At 42.4% G+C, this 25262-nt stretch overlaps 1 protein-coding gene across 1 annotated transcript in view; it reads right to left on the bottom strand.

Annotated features, from left to right (window-relative positions):
- Window positions 1–16135: 16135 nt before the first annotated feature.
- Window positions 16136–25262, bottom strand: part of LOC143289414 (endoplasmic reticulum mannosyl-oligosaccharide 1,2-alpha-mannosidase-like) — a 28901-nt gene continuing 19774 nt past the window's right edge. The window contains exons 8-11 of the mRNA XM_076598378.1: window positions 24297–24484; window positions 21916–22039; window positions 19270–19464; window positions 16136–16468 (exon numbers count right to left, since the gene is read on the bottom strand). Coding sequence (XP_076454493.1) covers window positions 16136–16468; window positions 19270–19464; window positions 21916–22039; window positions 24297–24484 — 840 coding nt within the window. The remainder of the gene's footprint in view (window positions 16469–19269; window positions 19465–21915; window positions 22040–24296; window positions 24485–25262) is intronic.

The following is a 25262-nucleotide window of genomic DNA, read 5'->3' as shown; positions in this document are numbered from 1 at the left end:
GCAGTGCCCCTGCAGAACAGGCAGCCAGACAACAGAACATCTGCTGCAGTCCTGCCCGCTCCACCAAGCGCTCCGAGAAAAAACCTGGCCCGACCCAATCCCGGAAGCTCTACGGAGGACTGGAGGACCTGCAACGTACTGCAGCCTTCGTCGAGGAGACGGGGGAATCCATCTGATAAATGATGAACGAGACAAAATGATGTACCTAAAGGAGCTGTAAGAGGCAAGTGGTACACTACATGCAGCCTGCATTATTAAAATCATCCTTTTTTCTCTCTCTTTAAAAAAAAATTAAAATGTTCCCTAATTCTATGAAGTGGTCTTTAAACTTTTGTGAACCCTGTAGCAATGTGAGGTCACCTCGAGGCCACCCATTCCAAGAGACCCAGCACTGATGTTCAGTTATTTCTGGAGTACAGTAGGTTATTTTTGGAGTACAGTACCTATCAGGCAGGACAGTACTTGTTCATATCAGACAGGATAGTACTCATATGTATCTATCGTTGTTTATTGCCCAGCTGGCCACGAGAGGCAAATATCAGAGCTGGAAATACTGACAATGATTCCACAGAACAGGGGGGGGGGGGGGGGGGGGGAAGAAAAACAAAAAACATGACGACATGCAATAGAAACCGTCCAGCCAGTTTATCACCTGAGGATTAAAGAAACTAAACCTGAACACTGACATAATCATACACAAGACACAAAATCACAAACAGTAACAGGCACGCAAATCCAAAATCTGACAGCACGCAAAACCATATATCTTAGGCACACACACACACAAAAAAAAATGTATATAACACATTACGAATACCCACTCATCAAGTCAGAAAAGAAAAAGGCCTTGGAGGCAAAAAAAAAAAAAAAAAAAAAAAGTGAATGGACCAGGAAGGCAGAAATCAAGGAAGAGACAAGAGACAGAAAGAAACAGCCAAAAACTAAAACAGCAATTTCCAGCACAGCAGTCTCTTTTTCCTTGTGGGAAATACTACTCTTCGCCGGATCCCTTCAGGCGACCAGCTGCTGTTCATGTATGTTGAACTGCAGAGCTACAATGAGTATTCAAATTCCCCAAGTGGAGAAGGTAACTTCTCTCTCTCTCTCTCTCCAAACAAGACTTTACCCACAAGTGCTGATACTGCAATCAGACCCAGGACCGGTCTAATGCTTCTAACAATTTGGCAATGGAGCATCCGTATAGAATGAAAATATAATAAAAATGTACTGTTAACTCTTTTGCTGCTAAGTGTCTGTGTGGAAACAGACAACCCACTGCCAAATCTTTTTGACTTGAAGCTCTCAGTCATATGATTCGGTTCATGTGGAAACAGCACAGTGGACTTAGTTGTCAATTTCCTATTGTGAAGGGAAGCTGGCTGCAGCTGTCAAGCTTTGTTTCTATGTGAAATACTGTCCTTTTAACATGACCCCCTCAATGTCGACCCAAGCTGCCCACAGCGGTGGACTGTCTGGTTGCCTCAAGTTGCCTACGGCAATGAAAGGGTTAATAATAAGGTTCAGGTTGGTAATGATGATTTGTTGCATTTCCTCAAAGAGGCACAGATGCGTTATGACAAATCCACATACGCTACACTGCCACAATGCCTGACCTGCAGCACAACACAACGCATCTGGAGATGCGAACACACCAGTGGACTGCGCCCTATCTCCCTTATCAGTTAACACAACATCCCTCGGTAGTCCAGCTAAATTGCGCCCATCAGCAACCCCTCAATGTAGACTGAAGTTACCTATGGTGGTGATCTGTCCAACTGATTTAAGTTGCCGATGGTGACAAAAGAGTTAAACCTCAGACAAAAATTCCAGTACTTCGCTGTGTCTGTTGCACTCTCAAAACTCTGCTCAAGAAAGGTTTTAATTATGTCAAAACTCCCTTTTCTTCTTCTTCTTTTTTTTTTTATAGCTAAAATCTAAACTAACCAGAGCCTTATCCTATGATTTGTATGTACACCTTGACTATTTTTTCCCTCTGGCAAAAAAAACAAACAAACAAAACAAAAACAAAAAACCAGGAGAGAGGAGATCAGATTTAAATATGACTTACGCGTTTTGTCATGGATAGACTCGTGTCTTGCCATACATCAGGCATCTATATCCTTCTTGCTTATACTCACAACCTAGCTGACCGCACAGGGTCATATCCGGGCTGAAAAACTGGAACCATTGATCCCAAGGAACCTTGAGAAGGGTCAACAAAACAAAAAAACGAAAAAAAAAAAAAAAAAAAAAAAAAAAGTGGAAAAGAAAATCAGGCATCAGTACAGCCATATCCGTGCACAGAAACAGATCATGTCTCTGACCATGACTGTTACATCAACAGCATGGAACTGTTGCCATGCCAAGCTATCTCTTTGATCAGCTTCAGTTTCAGTTTCAGTTTCAGTCGCTCAAGGAGGCGTCACTGCGTTGGGACAAATCCATCTACGCTACACCACATGTGCCAAGCAGATGCCTGACCAGCAGCGTAACCCAACGCGCTTTGTCAGGCCTTGAGAGAAAAAAAAAAAAATAAATAAATAAATAAATAAATAAATAAATAATAATACACTAACAATCTGTTAACAGGTGCCTAGCTTTCTCTTACATCAAACACTAACAATCTCTAGCTTTCTATCAGTACTTGTTCTATCAACAGATCAACAGATCACTTTAGGATCATCTATTTTCATTACCGAAGGAGAGGATAAGGCCCTGCCTGTTTACACCAGGTCCTAGACCCAGTGACTATGAATTCACTGCCCCTCTAGCTGTAATTTATAGTATAGCATTGGTGTATTTCTATATACATATTTTTTTTTTCACTTCTATGTCACCATCTTCTCTTGTGTGGCATAATGCACTACTGTATATGTTGTTGTTTTTTCACATGAGGTGCTTACAGCCCACTATATGGGGAGTTTACACCATATAAGTACACTATATCATCATTATTAAAAGGCAACAAAACTTTTAACTTTAAATTTGTCACAACACCACACAGCATAAGGCCAACACCATGTTCATTTTCTGGGCATTCTAGGGGAAAAAAACCAAAAACCAAAAACAAAGATGAAGCAAAAGAAATGAGAAGGAAAAAAATTCCACCACCTTAAACAAACGCAAAACTGATATATATATATATATACAGTGTTTCTTAAAATCACACACACACACACACAAAAACATATAACAGTTACAGCAACAGCTGTTTGCTCCAATGGTAACTCTTGAGAAGACACCATTAACATTTCTTCAGATATTTGATCTGGCAGCCAAACAAAAACACACATACACACTGACACAAAGACATATTTTCACTCTTTTAGACACACATACTCAAAAAATTATCTTCATTTTTTTTTTAAACACACACACACACACACACACACACACACAAAGTATATATTCACTCTTTGACACACACTGACATCTTCACTCTTTAACACATACATACAAACACTGACAAATACTCACTCTTTAACAGACACAGATACACACACATATCTTAACTTTTAACACACACACACACACACACACACACACACACACACACACACATACAAACACATAAACACCCAGAGACAGACAGACAGACAGACAGAAAAGTCAAAACAAAGGCTGCAACTTGATATGCTGACAATTTAAACAAGCATAATAATAATAATAATGATAATGATGATGATAATAATAACAATAATAATAATAATAATAATAATAACAGTTTCAGTTTCACTTTCACTTTCTCAAGGAGGCGTCACTGCGTTCGGACAAATCCATACACGCTACACCACATCTGTTGAGCAGATGCCTGACCAGCAGCATAACCCAACGCGCTTAGTCAGGCCTTGAGTGCATGCTTACATATTTGTGTACCTATGAAAGTGGATTTCATTTTACGTAATTTCGCCAGAGGACAACACTCTCGTTGCCATGGGTTCTTTTTCAGTGCGCCAAGTGCGCCAATGATAATTAACAAAAATGAGAAAAAAAAGGGTGAGAAAAATGTGATAACATTCTTCAACATGACTGCCTGGGCAGACAAACAGCAACATCAAACTTGTTAAACCACTTGTGGAAACACTTTGAGCCACCAAAAACACCAAAAAAACCAGTAACTGCAACATATCACTAGCAGCGTAAATGAATTCAGAATAAATAATATATAAAGCACTCTCTCTCTCTCTCTCTCTCTCTCACACACACACACACACACACACACATGAGTTGGTGGTTTTAGCCCTGCACATCAAAAGTGTGTGGTATTTGAAGAAAAAAAAAGAAAAAAAGCAACAGCCAAAAAAACAACCTAAATAAAAGACAACTGTGTACACTGAAAACAAGCCGTTGTTTATGTGGCTTTGTATTTATAGCAGCTTCCAACAGTAAAAATCAAATCCGACAAAAAGTCTACACAGAACAGAACAAAATGTGCATTACCTCACATTCTTCTTACACATATTCTCTCTCCCTCTCCTCCACCAAAGCATACAATAATAATAACACACACATTCCTGGAAAAAAAAATAAATAAAAAAAATAAACAAAAAAACATCGACTGTTCCTGAAAATGTGTATGCCAATCACCAAAATAACAGCTGCTGTCAATGATTACACATACACAGAGCAAAAAAAAAAAAAAAAAAACCCCCAAAAAACAAACAACAAACAACAGAACATATAATTCTTTCAGGTTGAAGCAAGTACCTGGCAAACCCCAGTTGCCGTCATCACACTTTTTCTTCTGTGTCTGTTGGCTGCAAATTCACGCGTTCCCCTGTGGGGTTTTTTTTTTCTTTTTTTTTTTTTTTTTTTTTTTAACATGTAACACAGTTTTACTGCTGCCACTTTAGGCAGCCATGCTCCATTTCCAGGGGTGCGCTTTCTGAGTACGCTCTTGTTTCCATAACCTATCAAACGCTTAATGACTACCAAGTTAAACCGATCTCTCAGTCAAAGAAGGCTACTCACTTGCGTAGCTTTCGTCGGCGATCCGCCCGGCTTCTTCAGCGCAACTGACATGGATTATGGGATCTATTGTAGTGATTGTTTGATCTTCTGCATTTATATACACACACAAAGGGGGCTCAGGCACTAGCAGGTATGCACATCAGTTGACCTGGGTGATCGTCAAAATATCCATCCTTAACCCTTTGAGCCCTGACCACCGCTTTACCGGTGGTAGAGAAAAATGACATAATGCCTAGCCACCGGTTGAGCCTAGCCACTTATACTGAAGAGCCAATCAGAAAAAACTGTAATATTCTGACGTCAGCGAACGCAGTACCAACATGGCCGTGCTTTTTCACTGTGTTTTGTGCATGTGCTTTGGATAAAAAAGATCGATTTCAATATAAGTCAACCAATAGCAAAACACGACACAGGTGTTTACACACCGCTCAACCGGTGGCTAGGCGTTATGTCATTTTTCTCTACCACCGGTAAAGCGGTGGTCAGGGCACTCTTTTTATATCTGCCGTGACACATTAAATACCAATTATTTGCAAATTTTGGCTCAGCTCAGGCAGAAGAGTTAAAATTGCTCAGGAACTCAGGGCTCAAAGGGTTAACCCACCAGGTGCCGTGAGTGCAATGTGAGCCCTGGACCCTCAGAGTGAAACAAATTCAAGTCCAATGCTTTAACTCATTCTAACCCACAGCTACGTGCCTTCCTCAACTCCCCTGGAAAAGCACTGCATGAAACCACTGCAGTAAAACGTAGGGTTGTTAACTAAAACGGTTAAAAGTGATGGAGAAATGTTGATGTGATCGGTCAAACAAAGCTGCTTTTCACACTGCGCAATCCGTAAATGGCTCAATTTAGAATGCTAATCTTGTTTCTGCTCAGAGGTAACAGTATCAAAGACAATGTGATTCACATACTACTCCTGTGCACATTTGAAACCCTCCTCACGCAAGCAAGAACCTTATCAACGCTCACATCTGAGAATCAAACTGACATCCAAGTTTTCGCACACCCACACCATTTACCATCAGAAAAAAGACAATGTGGCGGTCCAAATTTTACCTGATGATACACCCTTTCACATAAATGTCTCCAAATCCCTTTCCTGAAAATCAAGGTTCACACAAATGAAAAGACGCTGTTGAAAACAAAACGTCACACAACCAATGTACATGAATGGAATAGATTTGTTCAGGTTCACAACTGCTGTGTATCAGCTCAAAGATCCCATCAGCTGCGTATGTCTTTTCTATGTAACAAAATGCCCAACATCTCCCAAAACCCCCATCTTTTTTTTTATTTTTTTTTTTTATAAACAATTTAGCCAAGCAAACTTTTTAACTGCTGTTAGTTTGTTTTGTTTTTTGTACATGCCAAAGCAGAATGTAATACAAAATGTATTCAATAAAAGCAAATATAAGTAGATAAAAATAAATAACATAAATAAACGAAACAAATACAAGCAAATTTGAAAAGATGGTGGTTCGTCCGTCTGGATCGACGAGGACCATCTAGTCATCCTGGGGGTGGGTGGGTTGGGCTCTGTGGGTGCGCAGATGACTGGTCAGGCCAATCCGCGCCCGGAAGGTTCTGACGCAGTGTGGACAGGGGATGGTGGCTGCTGTCAGGGACTTGCTGGCCCTGCTTTTCCTGGCCTGTCTGTGTTGCTCTGCTGCAGCGATTCTGTTGGCCTCACAGGATTTGGCACCTTTGTGGACAGCTGAACGCCACTTTGGTCTGTCCATTGCGTTCAGCTCCCATGTGTCATGGCTGATGTTGAAGGCCTTCAGAAAAGCTTTCAGAGTGTCTTTTAAATTTTAAAAGATACAACAACAAACAAAAACACTCCTTAAGCATGAGCACAAGTGTTTAACTTGATTCAAACTTTATGTGGGCTGATCAACACGTGTGACAATACGCTTTACATGGGGAGAGCAGCCCAAATATCACTCAGAGAAAGCTGTTGGGGCAAAAAGGAATGCAACGCGATACAACACGTGGGTGAACTGAGCTCTTTAATGTATTGACAGAACTTTTAACATAATTTTGGGTTCTCTTCAAAACATCTTGACGGACCATTCAACATTATTTTGGGTTGTCTTTAAAAACGTCTTGACAGACCATTCAACATTACTTTGCAATGGGCTCTCATCAAAATCATTAAATGTCTTGATAGACCATGTAACATCATTTTGAGTTCTATTTAAAGTGTCTCGATAGACCTTTTAACATAATTTTCGGTTCTCTTCAAAATTTGTTTACGATTTAAAAAAGTGATTGGTGATCAGCCCCCAAATCAAAGTCCTCTCTGTGGTCAGATGGGCTGCAATCAAATTAATTTCATTTGATTTGATCTGAACCATTAATGAAGTTAACAATGTGAACTATTACAGCATCTTCTTCCTTCTCTTTGTTTTTTGTTGGGTTTTTTTTCTCCTCTACATTTAAAAAACTGCAATGTTCATGGCCACTCACTTCTAAAATGTTTTTTTTCTTCTCCTATTTCCATGGCCACTCCTTTCACAAGTGAGCTCTTTTTTTTCTTTATTAAGAAATATTTTAGACACATCTGACTGCTTGTACTCTGCTGTTTGGTCCACAGCATGTTAGGTGGCTGGATTACTTCTTCTCCTCCTTCTTCTTCTGCGTTCGTGGGCTTCAACTCCCACGTTCACTCGTATATACGCGAGTGGGCTTTTTACGTGTATGACCGTTTTTACCCCACCATGTAGGCAGCCATACTCCGCTTTCGGGGGTGTGCATGCTGGGTATGTTCTTGTTTCCATAACCCACCGAACGCTGACATGGATTACGGGATCTTTAACGTGCGTATTTGATCTTATGCTTGCGTATACACACGAAGGGGGTTCAGGCACTAGCAGGTCTGCACATATGTTGACCTGGGAGATCGTAAAAATCTCCACCCTTTACCCACCAGGTGCCGTCACCGTGATTCGAACCCGGGACCCTCAGATCGAAAGTCCAACGCTTTAACCACTCGGCTATGGCGCCCATCGGCTGGATTACGGCAAGGCGTATCTTTGTGTTTCCAGAAGTACCCACAGAAAGCTGTCATGGACTACAGGATCCTTAACTCTCTCCATACGAACGGCGAAAGAGACGATGCTAACAGCCTTTCACCCCAGTTCAGTTTCAGTTTCAGTAGCTCAAGGAGGCGTCACTGCGTTCGGACAAATCCATATACGCTACACCACATCTGCCAAGCAGATGCCTGACCAGCAGCGTAACCCAACGCGCTTTGTCAGGCCTTGAGAAAAAAAAAAAATATATATATATATATATAGATAGATAAACTTACATAAATAAATAAATAAATAATAATTATGATATAAAAAAAAAGGTAGTAGTAATGAAAATAATGATAAAATAATTTCACCCCAATTAGCATCATCAAAATATTGCACGCGGAAGGCTCTTATACTGAAGAGGTGAATGTTGACAAAGAATACCACAATTCTGACTCGCGGAAGCTAAAGGTTGGGTCATTCAGACACCCACTGGACATCCGAGGGGTCTGTGTAGAGGAGAAGAGAGGACTGGCCGTACTGAGAGAGTTAACGTGCACAACTAGCTCTGTAATGTGTATCCAGACCAAGGAGGGTTAAGGCACTGGCAGGTCTAGCAGGGACCGGAGTCTTCCCTTCCTTCTTCTGGGCAGTTCTGGGACTCGAACCCCAGGACCCAAAGGGGCAGTGCTCTAACCACCGAGTGGCTATCAGTCCTCCATATGTCATCTGGTCCCAAAATGGATCTGGTGTCCAATGTTGCATCATGAAAAGAAAACATTACCATACACATGTATATGTATTAAAAAAAAAAAAAACCCACAAAAAAAACAAAAAAACCCAACTCAACAAATAATACTCATTTACTACATACAGTGAAAAAAGAATAACATTTTCATGTGAACAACATGCATTCAGATACTTTCATTTCACACTAGTTTCGTACACTGGTTTCTCACCCTGACAACTTACACATTTTACATGATTGAAACTGCACTTTAAAAAAAAAAAAAAAAAAAAAAAGCAAAAAAAACCCAACAACACTTAATCCAATTCTCCAAAGACAATAAAATCATAGAACCACTGATCTCAAACAAAAGAAAACCGAGCAAACAAGAAACCACGGACCACGTTCAGTCGTCATTTCATTTTGTTCCTCCTGTAAAAAGTCCATGAAAACTCCTCCATTAACCTTGTGAGCCAAACGAGAATTAACATTTTGGTGAATTTTTTTTTTCCTTTTAACTCTCTCCATACGAACGGCGAAAGAGACAACGTTAACAGCGTTTCACCCCAATAACCACCATCAAAATATTACCAGCGGAAGGCTCTTACACTGAAGAGGTGAATGTTGACAAAGAATACCACAATTCTGACGACGGAAGCTAAAGGTTGGGTCATTCAGACACCCACTGGACATCCGAGGAGTCTGTGTAGAGGAGAAGAGAGGACTGGCCGTACTGAGTGAGTTAACGTGCACAACTAGCTCTGTAATGTGTATCCAGACCAAGGAGGGTTAAGGCACTGGCAGGTCTAGCAGGGACCGGAGTCTTCCCTTCCTTCTGCTGGGCAGTTCTGGGACTCGAACCCCAGAACCCAAAGGGGCAGTGCTCTAACCACCGAGTGGCTATCAGTCCTCTATATGTCATCTGGTCCCAAAATGGATCTGGTGTCCAATGTTGCATCATGAAAAGAAAACATTACCATACACATGTATATGTATTAAAAAAAAAAAAAACCCACAAAAAAAACAAAAAAACCCAACTCAACAAATAATACTCATTTACTACATACAGTGAAAAAAGAATAACATTTTCATGTGAACAACATGCATTCAGATACTTTCATTTCACACTAGTTTCGTACACTGGTTTCTCACCCTGACAACTTACACATTTTACATGATTGAAACTGCACTTTAAAAAAAAAAAAAAAAGCAAAAAAAAAAAACCAACAACACTTAATCCAATTCTCCAAAGACAATAACATCATAGAACCACTGATCTCAAACAAAAGAAAACCGAGCAAACAAGAAACCACAGACCACGTTCAGTCGTCATTTCATTTTGTTCCTCCTGTAAAAAGTCCATGAAAACTCTTCCATTAACCTTGTGAGCCAAACGAGAATTAACATTTTGGTGAATTTTTTTTTTCCTTTTAACTCTCTCCATACGAACGGCGAAAGAGACAACGTTAACAGCGTTTCACCCCAATAACCACCATCAAAATATTACCAGCGGAAGGCTCTTACACTGAAGAGGTGAATGTTGACAAAGAATACCACAATTCTGATGACGGAAGCTAAAGGTTGGGTCATTCAGACACCCACTGGACATCCGAGGGGTCTGTGTAGAGGAGAAGAGCGGACTGGCCGTACTGAGTGAGTTAAATCTTATTCACTGAAACACACACAAACACAAACAAAAAAACAACAACAAAAAACCCTGATCAAACAAACATTTTTTCATTTCTGGTCTGAAACAATGCGTCTGAATTCAGGGTTTATGCTCACTTACACAATCACTGTAAAGTTTTTGTTAGGTTTTTTTTCTTCTTTTTTTCAAAAATCAAAGCACTGGGAAGACTTCAACCACCCATGCCATTCCAGGTTTCATACCGTGAGTCTTTGATGCCATTTCAGTTTTCTGAGCATGTGCCTCTTAAAAAAAAAAAAAAAAAAAAAAAAAAAATCACAACCCCACATACCCCCCTGTCTCCCGAGTCTTTACATCTTGATAATAATTGTCATCGTTTTCCAAAATGCTACAGACCTCGCTCCGCAACCAAAGTCCCACGCAAACCTGAACCAAGGACTTACACGGCCAAACTGAATACCTCTCAACATCCGACAGCTAAAACTAAACCAATCAAATCAAAACACTGAGCACCAGTACAGGACCAACTGCAGAAAGTTCCAACAGGGTTTTCCAGGGGGCTGTTGACAGCGTGTACAGAATAACAGGAGGTTGTTGACAGTGTGTACATACTAATAGGAGGCTGTTGACAGTGCGTACAGAATAGGCTGTTGACAGTGTGTACATACTAACAGGAGGGTGCTGACAAAATAACAGGAGGCTGTTGACAGTGCGTGCAGAATAACAGGAGGTTGTTGACAGTGTGTACAGAATAACAGGCTGTTGACAGTGCATACAGAATAACAGGAAGTTGTTGACAGTGCATACAGAATAACAGGCTGTTGACAGTGCGTACAGAATAACAGGAGGTTGTTGACAGTGCGTACAGAATAACAGGAGGCTGTTGACAGTGCCTACAGAATAACAGGTTGTTGACAGTGCGTACAGAATAACAGGTTGTTGACAGTGCCTACAGAATAACAGGTTGTTGACAGTGCGTACAGAATAACAGGTTGTTGACAGTGTGTACAGAATAGGTTGTTGACAGTGCGTACATACTAACAGGACGTTGCTGACAGTGTGTACAGAATAATATGAGGCTGTTGACAGTGCGTACAGAATAACAGAAGGCTGTTGACAGTGCGTACAGAATAACAGGAGGTTGTTGACAGTGCGTACAGAATAACAGGCTGTTGACAGTGCGTACAGAATATCAGAAGGCTGTTGACAGTGCGTACAGAATAACAGGAGGTTGTTGACAGTGCGTACAGAATAACATGAGGTTGTTGACAGCGCGTACAGAATAACAGGAAGTTGTTGACAGTGCGTACAGAATAACAGAAGGCTGTTGACAGTGCGTACAGAATAACAGGAGGCTGTTGACAGTGCGTACAGAATAACATAAGGTTGTTGACAGTGCATACAGAATAACAGGAGGTTGTTGACAGTGCTTACAGAATAACAGGAGGTTGTTGACAGTGCGTACAGAATAACAGGAGGCTGTTGACAGTGCGTACAGAATAACAGGTTGTTGACAGTGCGTACAGAATAACATGAGGCTGTTGACAGTGTGTACAGAATAACAGGCTGTTGACAGTGCGTACAGAATAACAGGAGGCTGTTGACAGTGCGTACAGAATAACAGGAGGTTGTTGACAGTGCGTACAGAATAACAGGAGGTTGTTGACAGTGCGTACAGAATAACAGGACGTTGTTGACAATGCGTACAGAATAACAGGAAGTTGACAGTGCGTGCAGAATAACAGGCTGTTGACAGTGCGTGCAGAATAACAGGTTGTTGACAGTGTGTACAGAATAGGTTGTTGGCAGTGCGTACATACTAACAGGACGTTGCTGACAGTGTGTACAGAATAATATGAGGCTGTTGACAGTGCGTACAGAATAACAGGCATACAGAATAACAGGAGGTTGTTGACAGTGCATACAGAATAACAGGAGGTTGTTGACAGTGCGTGCAGAATAACAGGTTGTTGACAGTGCGTACAGAATAACAGAAAGTTGTTGACAGTGCGTACAGAATAACAGGAGGTTGTTGACAGTGCGTACAGAATAACAGGAGGCTGTTGACAGTGCGTACAGAATAACAGGAGGTTGTTGACAGTGCGTACAGAATAACAGGAGGCTGTTGACAGTGCGTACAGAATAACAGGCCGTTGTTGACAATGCGTACAGAATAACAGGAAGTTGTTGACAATGCGTACAGAATATCAGGAGGCTGTTGACAGTGCGTACAGAATAACAGGAGGTTGTTGACAGTGCGTACAGAATAACAGGAAGTTGTTGACGGTGTGTGATAATACTGACACAGAGAGGAAGACCAAATCAAGAGCATGAGGAGACAGTAGTGTGTGTGTGTGTGTGTTTGTGTGTGTGTTTGTGTGTGTGTGTTTGTGTGTGTGGTTGTGTGTGTGTGTGTTTGTGTGTGTGTGTGTCTGTGGTTGTGTATGCATGTGTGTGCGCACGTGCACGTAAGGGTACTGTCTTCAATTTAAACTGTCTGTAAGCGTATCCATCATGCAACGCTGCAACCCACAATGTAAGAAAAGACCCTTTCATATTCTGAAAATATATATATATAGTGACATATGTGTACAAATGTATGGTCCACATATATCATAACAATCATGAAATACAACCAACAATGGAGAGCTGGCCTAGTGGCAACGCGTCTGTCAAGAAAAACCTGAGCTCACTGGCACGAACCCCCACACTCACCAGTATTTTTGTCCCCCCTCCACTAAACCCTGAGTGGTCTGCATGCTGGTCGTTCAGATTGAGACGATAAAACAAGGTCCTGTGTGCAGTATGTACTTAGCGCACGTAAAAGAACCCATGGCAACAAAAGGGCTGTCCCTGGCAAAATTCTGTCGACAAATCCACTTTTGATAACAAAAGAACAGAAGAGAGAAAGAAAGAAGAAAAAACATGGGACAGCACTCTCACTGTAGCGACGTGCTCTCCCTTAGGGTGGTGAGCAGCCTGAATTTCACACAGAGAAATTTGATACAAGTAATACAATACAATACAAAACAATACAATACAACAACAATGTTATGATACATGCAAACTGATAAAATAGTATGTTCACTGGAGGAAAGTTTTTGTTGTTGTTTTTTTGTTGTTGTTTTTTCAGAACAAGTCAAACGCAATAACAGCAAAAAAAAACCCCTGAAAATTCATTTCAATACATATATCTGTGACAAGCAAACCAAAAACTCTGGCTGATATTGTCAACTCTCCCTTCATTCTCCTTCATTTGTACACAAGTTCTCTCTCACTACTGCTTCATTCATTGTGGCAAAAATTCAATGACGTTTTTTTTTGTGTTTTTTTTTTTCAGGCATTCACATTCACTACAATGACCAAGCAGCTTTTAACCTGTATGATCATTTTTACCCCACCATACAGGCAGCCATACTCTGTTTTCGGGGTGTGTGTGGGGGGGTGCGGTTGCTGGGTATGTTCTTGTTTCCCTCACCTGGCAAATACGGACACGGTTTACAGAATATTTAATGTATTGACAATTTATTTCTCTGAATCCTATTTTTCCTTTAAAGGGAGTTACTGCACACCTTGAAGTGAGTCTGATTATTTGGGGAGTGAGAGAGACAGAGAGAGCAAGAGAGAGAGAAAGAGAAAGAGGGAAATAAATATTTCTGCACAGCATGTCAAAAGGCAGGAATGCCATTTATTTAAAATGAAATTTAAAACACGAGAACTCCCCCCAACCCCAACCCCCAACCCACAGTTTTTGCAAGAAAAGAAGACTGGGAGAAGTTAACTCACTCCATACGAACGGCGAAAGAGACGACGTTAACAGCGTTTCATCCCCATTACCATCATCGAAATATTGCAAGCGGAACGCTCTTATACTGAAGAGGTGAATGCTGACAAAGAATACCACAGTTCTGACGACGGAAGCTAAAGGTTTGGACATCCGAGGGGGTCTGTGTAGAGGAGAAGAGAGGACTGTCCGTACTGAGTGAGTTAACTCTACCCCAAATTTTCTGGGACAACCCTTAGGGTTTTATTTTGCTGTTTCTTCCTGATACTTGTTGATTCAGTCTAATCTTTTTTTTTGTTTTTTTGGTTGGTTTGTTTTGTTGTTACCTTCATTTTTTCGGGCGATGACAAAAAAACAGCAAAAACAGTGTGCTGTATAGTCGGCATCAACCATTATCAGATGCTTATGAGTGTCTTGATGAAACAGCAGTCCAATAAAAACCAATAAGATGTTTCTCAAAGCACAGTGTTCTGAGCACAATAAGTAACTATTTCATTTATTTGTGTCTTTTTTTTTTTCTTTTTTTTTTTTAAAAGCAGAAGCAGTGCAGGTTGTATGGATCAGTCTTTACGCTCTGTCATCTTCTTGAAACTGAAAACTGTCAACACCTTTAGGGGCATGTAAAATGTTCACAGTTCAGTTCCAAAGCCTTGACTAAAAAACGTTTTCCTTGTTTTGTTGTCGTTATTTATTTTTTTTATTTTTTTTTTTAATGTACTATTACTTTTTTTCCCTACTATTTTCTTTAACTGAATTTATGACAACCAGTTTCCTAACAGTCAATTAATGTACCTGGGTATAGACAATAAACCAGTCTTGAGTCTGGAGCCAATTTTGTGTGAGATGTGTGTGTGTGTGTGTGTGTGTGTGTGTGTGTGTGTTTGTGTGCGCACGCGCGCACACGCGTGTGTGTATTTGTGCGTGTGTGTGTGAGATTTGTGTGTGTGTGTGTGTGTGAGGTGGTTTTTTGTTTTGTTTTTTTTTGGTTTTTTGTAACCAACAGAAAATTAACAATGAAGGTTTTGCTTTGCACAAGAAATAATGCAGTAATGTTGTGAATAAGATGGAATCCATGACAATCAAATCAAATTTGTTGGCTGATATAGAAACTGTCTTTTTTTTTTTTTGAAACATAATTTTTGACAGTCTAGTTTTTTTAGTCACAGTGATGACAGTCTTTCCACATGCACATTCTGCTTTTGTCTCAGCAGAATATTCCTGAATTCAAGGGCAACTGTCATTAAAAATTAAATATTAAAATAATCATGTTATTTAGTGTACACTCAAAAAAAAAAAAAAAAAGAAAAAAAAAGAGGAATCATCTTGGAAAATGGTAATCAAATTTCAAATATATTAGAGCAAACACTAGTATACTGCATTAAAGATAAAAAAAATCAATAATCAATCAATCCTCCAGCCATTAAGCCAGTCAAGTAATTAAAACACAAAGAGTAAATAATATGCAGTAAAAAAAAAAAAAAAAAAAAAAAAAGATAAAAATTTTAAATAAGTCTCATAAGTCACAAATCAATTTGAAAGAAAAAAAGAAAGTAAAAATCAAAAATTAAAAAAACGAGGAAAAAAGCAATGAATTTTGAAATGCTTGAAAAAATAATTCACAAACAATTGTCAATCAAGAAAACATTTTTGAAAAAAAAAAAAAAAAAAAAAAAAAAATCATGTTGATTATCAATGAAAAATACATTGGTACAACAATAAGTAACAAATTAACAACAAAACACAAATAAATATTTAACCATACTACTTATAACCATCTTCAAAAAAGAACAACAACAACAAAAAAAAACCCAAACCTATATTTAGCCATAATATTAAAAACAATCTTGAAAAAAAAAAAAATTCTTACAGATTAATGGGTGAAAAAAAAAGAAAAACAAAACTAAACAAAACAAAACAAAAACCCCGAACAACCCCTCCCCCCCAAAAAAAACACAACAAATCACAACCTCTCCAGCCCACCCCTTCACGATGGGTCGACGGGTAGCGGGTGACCCTCCGTGTTGAAGACGTAGCGGTCCAGCGATATCAGGTGGGGGTCGTCGCTGAACAGAAGGTACAGGTACTTGAGCGTCTCCGACAGGAAGAAGCTCTCCATCTTGTCCCGGAAGCGCGGGTTTCCGGCATCGCGCACATTGCTGATGGAGGAGTAGCCGGCGTCGGGCACCCTGGTGTGCTTCTCGAAGGCCTGGAAGATCTGCCAGCCCCAGTCGCGGTACTTCTGGTCCCCCGTGACGCGGTACAGCACAAACAGGCTTTCCACCGTCTCGGGCCGCAAAAGGTTGTGGGCGTCCAAAGGCTGGAATGTACCACAACATAGCATGAATACTTGGCTTCTTTTGTTTCCTTGGACGTTCTGTTTTACAGGTGTGACTGTAAGCGTCCAAAGACTGAAATGTACCACAACGCAGCATGAATAATTGTGATCGTTTTTGTGTCCTTGGACGTTCTGTTTTACAGATGTGACTGTGAGCATCCAAAGAATGAAATGTACCACAACGTAGCAAGAATAACTGTGATCGTTTTGTTTCCTTGGACATTCTGTTTTACGGGTGTGACTGTAAGCGTCCAAAGACTGAAATGTACCACAACGTAGCATGAATAATTGTGATCATTTTTGTTTCCTTGGACGTTCTGTTTTACAGGTGTGACTGTGAGCATCCAAAGACTGAAATTTACCACAACGCAGCATGAATAACTGTGATCGTTTTGTTTCCTTGGACGTTCTGTTTTACAGGTGTCTTCTTCTTCTTCTTCTTCTGCGTTTGTGGGCTGCAACTTCCACGTTCACTCGTATGTACGCAAGTGGGCTTTTACGTGTATGACCGTTTTTACCCCGCCATGTAGGCAGCCATACTCCGCTTTCAGGGGTGTTTTACAGGTGTAACTGTGAGCGTCCAAAGACTAAAATGTACCACAATGAAGCATGAATACTTGGCTTCTTTTGTTTCCTTGGACGTTCTGTTTTACAGGTGCAAGCGTCCAAAGACTGAAATGTACCACAACGTAGCATGAATGCTTGGATTCTTTTGTTTTCTTGGATGTCCGGTTTTACAGAAGCAAGCATACAAAGACTGAAATGTACCACAAACGTAGCGTGAATAACTGTGGCCGTTTTGTTTCCTTGGACGTTCTGTTTCGGTGAGTGAAAGTCCAAAGGCTGTAATGTAAAATGTAGCATGAATACTTTGAGATCATTTTGTTCGTAAAGGCAACCACACTGAAGGGTTTCCTTGGCTTTTCTATTCAGAGACGTGTGAGTGTGATCTCCAACTCCCTCTCCACCAACCCCCAGCGCCCTCCACCCCCCCCACCCCCCACCGCCGCCCCAATCATCTTGATGAAGAGGTCCTCAGCTGCGTAGGGGGCCATGCTGAGTTGGATTTGGAGACCACCTCCGCCCCCTCCCTCCACACCTCCCCTCCCCCAAACACATACCCTCACCTTGATCGACAGGTAATGTACCAATACCCCAACAAGCAAAAATCAAAAACAACAAACCCTCCATCCCAAAAAAACTGTCAAAGAGGGGAGATAAATCCCCCTTTCACACTTCCCCAACCTCAAACTCCCGATAAACAAAAATACTACTCTCCTTCCCCCCTCCTCATTCTCCAACTCCCCTCCCTCACACACACCCCCTTCTCATTCTTCTACTCCCCTCACTTCCCCCCACCCCCTTTCTCAATCTCCTCCTCCCATCTCCTCATTCTCCTACTCCCCTCACTCTCCCCCACCCCCTTTCTCAACCTCCTCCCATCTCCTCATTCTCCTACTCCCCTCACTCCCCCCACCCCCTTTCTCAATCTCCTTCTCCCATCTCCTCATTCTCCTACTCCCCTCACTCCTTCCACCCCCTTTCTCAATCTCCTTCTCCCATCTCCTCATTTTCCTACTCCCCTCACTCCCCCACCCCACCCCCTTTCTCAATCTCCTTCTCCCATCTCCTCATTCTCCTACTCCCCTCACTCCCCCCCACCCCCTTTTCTCAATCTCCTGCTCCCATCTCCTCATTCTCCTACTCCCCTCACTCCCCCCCCACCCCCTTTCTCGATCTCCTCCCATCTCCTCATTCTCCTACTCCCCTCACTCCCCCCCCACCCCCTTTCTCGATCTCCTACTCCCATCTCCTCATTCTCCTACTCCCCTCACCCCCCCCCACCCCCTTTCTCAACCTCCTCCCATCTCCTCATTCTCCTACTCCCCCCCACCCCCCTTTCTCAATCTCCTTCACCCATCTCCTCATTCTCCTACTCCCCTCACTCCCCCCCCACCCCCTTTCTCAACCTCCTCCCATCTCCTCATTCTCCTACTCCCCTCACTCCCCCCCCACCCCCTTTCTCAATCTCCTCCCATCTCATTCTCCTACTCCCCTCACTTCCCCCACCCCCTTTCTCAATCTCCTCCTCCCATCTCCTCATTCTCCTACTCCCCTCACTCCCCCCACCCCCTTTCTCAATCTCCTCCCATCTCATTCTCCTACTCCCCTCACTTCCCCCACCCCCTTTCTCAATCTCCTCCTCCCATCTCCTCATTCTCCTACTCCCCTCACTCCCCCCCACCCCCTTTCTCAATCTCCTCCCATCTCATTCTCCTACTCCCCTCACTTCCCCCACCCCCTTTCTCAATCTCCTCCTCCCATCTCCTCATTCTCCTACTCCCCTCACTTCCCCCACCCCCTTTCTCAATCTCCTCCCATCTCCTCATTCTCCTACTCCCCTCACTACCCCCACCCCCTTTCTCATTCTCCTCCCATCTCCTCATTCTCCTACTCCCCTCACTCCCCCCACCCCCTTTCTCAATCTCCTTCTCCCATCTCCTACTCCCCTCACTCCCCCCCCCACCCCCTTTCTCAATCTCCTCCCATCTCCTCATTCTCCTACTCCCCTCACTCCCCCCACCCCCTTTCTCGATCTCCTTCTCCCATCTCCTCATTCTCCTACTCCCCTCACTCCCCCCACCCCCTTTCTCAATCTCCTCCTCCCATCTCCTCATTCTCCTACTCCCCTCACTCCCCCCCCACCCCCTTTCTCATTCTCCTCCTCCCCCCCTTCTCCTCTCCCTCCCTCCTGCCCCACCCTCCTCCTCCCTCCCAGTCACCTTGACAATGAGGTCCTCGGCAGCGTCGGGGGCAAGGTTGAAGTAGGTGATCTCCGGGGCCAGCTTGGTGGGCTGCCGGACGTAGGTCTGGTAGCACGTGTAGGCCAGCTCCTCCGCCAGCTTCAGGTGCGAGGGGTCAAGGCCGTAGTGCGACCCCAGGGCCAGCGTCCCCGGCAGGAAGCACAGCAGGTGGTCCTAGGGGTGGGGGAGGGATAGGAGGGGGATGGGATGGCGGGCAGTGTGGTTTTGATAACGATGGGGATAATGATGATATTCATAATAATATAATGACAATCATAAAACTAATAAGATGATGATAATAATAGTAATAATAATAACAATAATAATAACAACAATAACAATAATAAGGAAATTTTCTTCCTAAAATTATGTTTATCTAACATACTTACCGTGACCCACTAGTGCAGACTCCGGCAGGGGTCTGACATTCCTGTCCTGTGTAAACTACTATCCGCCTATGTGGAGAAAACGAAAGTAGCTACGGGCGATAATCTCCCGGGAGTAGGTTACCTCCCCTTTGCCACCCTGACTAGCGCCTTCTTTTGACGGCAGCCATCTTGATGTCAGACCCCTGCCGGAGTCTGCACTTGCTGGGCACGGTTAAGTATGTGTTATTAAAACAATGATATTCATAATAATAATAATAATAACAATAATAATAACAACAACAATAACGATAATAATGATAATGAGATGAAGAAGAAGAAAAAGAAGAAGAAAAATGTTTATTTGTGTTGCACCCTTTCTCTCTAAGAAGAAGAAGAAGAAAATGTTTATTTGTTTGTGTTGCACCCTTTCTCTCTAAGAATTCTGGGCACTTTATATGGAAGTAAAGTGACAGGTTATCTAACCAATAATAATAATAATGATAATGATAAGACAAGAAAAAAAGAATAATAATAATAATAATAATAATAATAATAATAAGGGATTCCTCATACATGCAAAGTGATCTGGGGAACATAGTGGGTGGTCGTGTAGAAGTAGGAAACCCAGAGTGCTTAGAGACGTAGACAGGACTTTGAAAAAGGAAATTTTCTATCTATCGGAGGAAGTGGAGGAGGCGGCGGGTTGGCGTTGTTGAGAGAGCCCAAAGTAGAGGGCCCAGAGTGTCCGCGAATCGATGTCGATCGCGCCTTAATTTTAGCCCGATCGCCCAAACGAGCCACATAATTATGCAACCTGGTTGAAGACATAATTGGACAAAGAATCGATAGACAGATAGAAAATAAGAAAAAAAAAAATTAGCTGTATGTAGAGCACAGGAATAGGAGTCGAGATGGCTGCCAGAAAAAGAGGGTGCTAGCCAGGGGGGCACAGGGGAGGTTACCTACTTCCGGGAGGTTATCGGCCGTACCTACTTTCGTTTTCTCCGCATAGGCGGATAGTAGTTTGCACAGGACAGGAATGTCAGACCCCTGCCGGAGTCTGCACTAGTGGGTCACGGTTAAGTATGTGTAATTAAACACGAGTTTTCAGTGAAGAGCAAAGGGCAGAGACTAAATCACATGAACAGACACAATGAGGAAGGTTGTTCTAGATGTGCGACGGGCGCAATAGCCGAGTGGTTAAAGCGTTGGACTTTTAATCTCAGGGTCCCGGGTTTGAATCACGGTGATGGCGCCTGGTGGGTAAAGGGTGGAGATTTTTACGATCTCCCAGGTCAACATATGTGCAGACCTGCTAGTGCCTGAACCCCCTTCGTGAGTGTATGCAAGCAGAAGATCAAATACGCACGTTAAAGATCCTGTAACCCATGTTCGGTGGGTTATGGAAACAAGAACATACCCAGAATGCACACCCCCGAAAACAGAGTATGGCTGCCTACATGGCGGGGTAAAAATGGTCATACACGTAAAATCCCACTCGTGTGCATACGAGTGAACGCAGAAGAAGAAGAAGTTCCAGATGTGAGGAGCAGAAAAAAGAGGAAAAGAGCGTTCACCACAGGTCCTTCAACTGACACAAGGAATTCTCAGAAGGTAAACAGTCAGAGGAAAAACGGAAAGTTCTTGAACGAAGGAGCGTAAGCACCGACGACGTCAGAAAGTTTTTGTGTTGCACTGAATTCACTACCCCTGACGGCCGTAAAAAGGCCACAGGAGCCAGTTGCATTGCTCGGACCGAAGAGCCTAGTATGGTCGTAACCCGCTACTAACTGTATGTAATATGGAACTAACTAATGGCATAGTTCGGTCAACGTAGGCATTAAGTCAAGTGTAACTGTCAAAAAGTTAGAACCAAGCAATGCAACTGGCTCCAGGACCTTTAACCTTTTTAACCCCTTGAGTGCCATAGAACCTATCACATTCAAGCATCGTGATGTCACTGATGATGTCATCAGAGAAGGGAAATAACTCGGCAATGAAGGGGGTTTTAACTCTCTCCATATGAACGGCAAAAGAGACGACGTTAACAGCGTTTCATCCCAATTACCATCATCAAAATATTGCAAGCGGAACGCTCTTATACTGAAGAGGTAAATGTTGACAAAGAATACCACAGTTCTGATGACGGAAGCTAAAGGTTGGGTCATTGAGACACCCACTGGACATCCGAGGGGTCTGTGTAGAGGAGAAGAGAGGACTGGCCGTACTGAGTGAGTTAAAGAAAGGTCTGGCTCACCATCTTTGGACTGAAGTTGCGTCCACTCAGCAGCTCCCCGACAAAGGTCAGCTTGCTGGGTTCTGACCTCTTGACCAGCTGGTCCTGCACCCCCTTCATGGCCGCCAGGTAGTCGTCACGGAAACTGACCGCACCAAAAAAAATGAAAATAAAAATAAAAATGAAAATGACAATCATTTTGTTACAATGCCATATTTAATGTCTGCTCCTTGTTAACACACACACAAAAAAAAAAAAAAAAAAAAAAAAATCCTTTACTTATTTGGCTATTATCTGCTCTTGAAACTAAAAAAAACAAACAAACAAACAAAAAAAACCCCATTATTTGTTCACCTCTTTCCTGCTGCTCTTGAACAAAAAAAATCTTACTCATTTGACTGTTACCTGCTCCTGGACACACACACACAAAAAAAAAACAACAAAAACAACCCACATCTGATTATTACCTGCTCTTGGACAAAAAAAAAAAAAAAAAAGGAAAAAATCCTTACACATTTGACTGGTGCCTATTCTTGAAGCCTGATCTTGGAGAGAGAAAAAAATCCTAAAACAGTCAGCTTTTTACCTGGTGTTGGACCAACAAAAAAAGAAATCCTTATACGTTGGACTATCACCTGCTCTTGGATGCATGCACACACACACACTCTCTCTCTCTCTCTCAATAAACAGAGGTCCTGTTTTTTTCTGCAGCGCACACTTGGCGCACTGAAACAAAACCCACGGTAATGAGAGTGTTGTCCTCTGGTAAAAATTCTGTACAACAAATCCACTGATAAACACATAAGTATATATATATATATGTGTGTGCATGCACTCAAGACCTGACCAAGCACAATGGGTCAAGCAGCTGATCAGGCATCTGCCCTGCAGATGTGGTGTGGTGTCTGTGTTCAGATTTGTCCGAACAGCGCGACGCCTCCTCCTCTGTGTGTGTGTGTGTGTGTGTGTGTGTGTGTGTGACGGGCACAATAGCCGAGTGGTTAAAGCGCTGGACTTTCAATCTCAGGGTCCCGGGTTCGACTCACAGTGACGGCGCCTGGTGGGTGAAGGGTGGAGGTTTTTATGATCTCCCAGGTCAACATATGTGCAGACCTGCTAGTGCCTGAACCCCCTTCGTGTGTATATGCAAGCTGAAGATCAAATTCGCACGTTAAAAATCCTGTAATCCATGTCAGCGTTTGGTCGGTTATGGAAACAAGAACATACCCAGAATGCACACCCCTGAAAACGGAGTTTGGCTGCCTACAATGCGGGGTAAAAACGGTCATACACGTAAAAGCCCACTCGTGTACATATGAGTGAACCTGGGAGTTGCAGCCCACGAACGCAGAAGAAGAAGAAGAAGAAGAAGAAGAAGTGTGTGTGTGTGTGTGTGCAACACCATGCGTGTGCAAAGCAAAGTAATGTGAATCATATAATTGTGCAATGATTTTAAATACTATCGAATAACAGCATGCTTTCAATCATGTACATCGTTGTTCTGATCATAGTATATTTTCATCTGTTCTCTTACAATGCTTACCGCTTTGTTGCTTCGTGATTATTGTATGAGATTAATTAGCATTAAGTTTGTGTCTACACATTTAACGTTCCTTATGTATTCGTGATGAATGACTGTGAAAGTATGTAACCACAGCACGTGTATGTTTGTGATCATCGTACAACAGGTCCACGTCAACTTGGCATTTCAGCGTTCTATGGCTTTAAGTATTCACATCGAATGACGATGATTTTTTGACTCACTTGTGTAAACAAAGTGAGTCGATGTTTTAACCCGGTGTTTGGTTGTCTGTGTGTGTGTGTGTGTCTGTGTGTGTGTGTGTGTGTGTCCGTGGTAAACTTTAACATTGACATTTTCTCTGCAAATACTTTGTTAGCTGACACCAAATTAGGCGTAAAAATAGGAAAAATTCAGTTCTTTCCAGTCATCTTGTTTAAAACAATATTGCACCTCTGGGTATGGGCACAAAAAAAAAAAAAGAAAAAAAAAGAAACCTAATTATATGAAAGCTGCATTTACTGTTATATTTCTATTTTTTGTATTCTCTAAACTTGGCACTTTGATCTGATATTCTGACACAACAACAAGAGCAGTCATTATTATCATTTTTTGTTCAGACAGGCCCTTCTTTTGCTAAGCATGGAAGTTTTATTTATTTTGCAAACGTTTTTGGTGCAGACAGTAAAAAAGGGAAATTACTCTATAATTAATGCTAGGGGACTTAATTTGCCACAAGTGAGTCTTGAAGGCCTTGCCTCTCTTGTTTGTGTATTGCTTGGTGAAGCATACACCACACATGAATTTCTCTTATTGAGATAATAAAAAAGTATTCTGGCATTCTGGTATCCTCCTTGACAAAAATGGTAAACCGTTCCCTTACACATTGAGCCTCTTGCCGCTCTGTATCCATTGCTTCAGCAGATACTCATAGTAGCTGTCGCCCCGGGCACCCAGGGTGATGGTGGCCGACGTGCGGAAGTTGCCGCTGTTGGCGTTGATGAAGATGGGCACCAGGCCCTTCACCTTGGGCAGGTCGTGCACGTGCATCGACACCTCGTGGACTATGTCCTGTCAGCGATAACAACACGCACAGAGCTGTGAAGGTTGGTTTGTGTGTGTGTGTGTGTGTTGAGGGGGGTGGGGGGTGGGGGTGGGCAGGGGTGTGTGTGTGTGTGTGTGTGTGTGTGTGTGTGTGTGTTAGTGTGTGCATCGACACCTCGTGGACTATGTCCTGTCAGCGATAACAACACGCACACAGCTGTGAATGTTGGTTTAAGTGTGTGTGTGTGTGGGGGGGGGGGGGGGGGATGGGGGTGGGCAGGGGTGCGTGTGTGTGTGTGTGTGTGTGTGTGTGTGTGTTAGTGTGTGCATCGACACCTCGTGGACTATGTCCTGTCAGCGATAACAACACGCACACAGCTGCGAATGTTGGTTTAAGTGTGTGTGTGTGTTGGGGGGGGTGGGGGGTGGGGGTGGGCAGGGGTGTGTGTGTGTGTGTGTGTGTGTGTGTGTGTGTGTGTGTGTGTGTGTGTGTGTGTGTGTAGTGTTTAGTGTGTGTATCGTGTGTTTGTGTGTGCATGACATAGCTACCCACTAACACAAATGGTACACTAAAACACAAACTACACACACAGATACTAACACAAGTCACACACGCACACACACACACACACACACACATGAAACACACACACTTAAATTTTTTTTGTTTTTTTTGTTATGTCTAATTCTTACAGCTAAAACACACACACTCACAAAATGACACACTCACACACAAATGACACCCACACTATAACACAAGTCACACATCTTCAAGTTTTCTTGTTTTTGATTTTTCGGTTTGTGT

Source organism: Babylonia areolata, chromosome 14, assembly GCF_041734735.1.
Source record: "Babylonia areolata isolate BAREFJ2019XMU chromosome 14, ASM4173473v1, whole genome shotgun sequence".
NCBI classification, from domain to species: Eukaryota; Metazoa; Mollusca; class Gastropoda; order Neogastropoda; family Buccinidae; genus Babylonia; species Babylonia areolata.
This window is presented reverse-complemented; position numbering and strand designations above follow the sequence as displayed.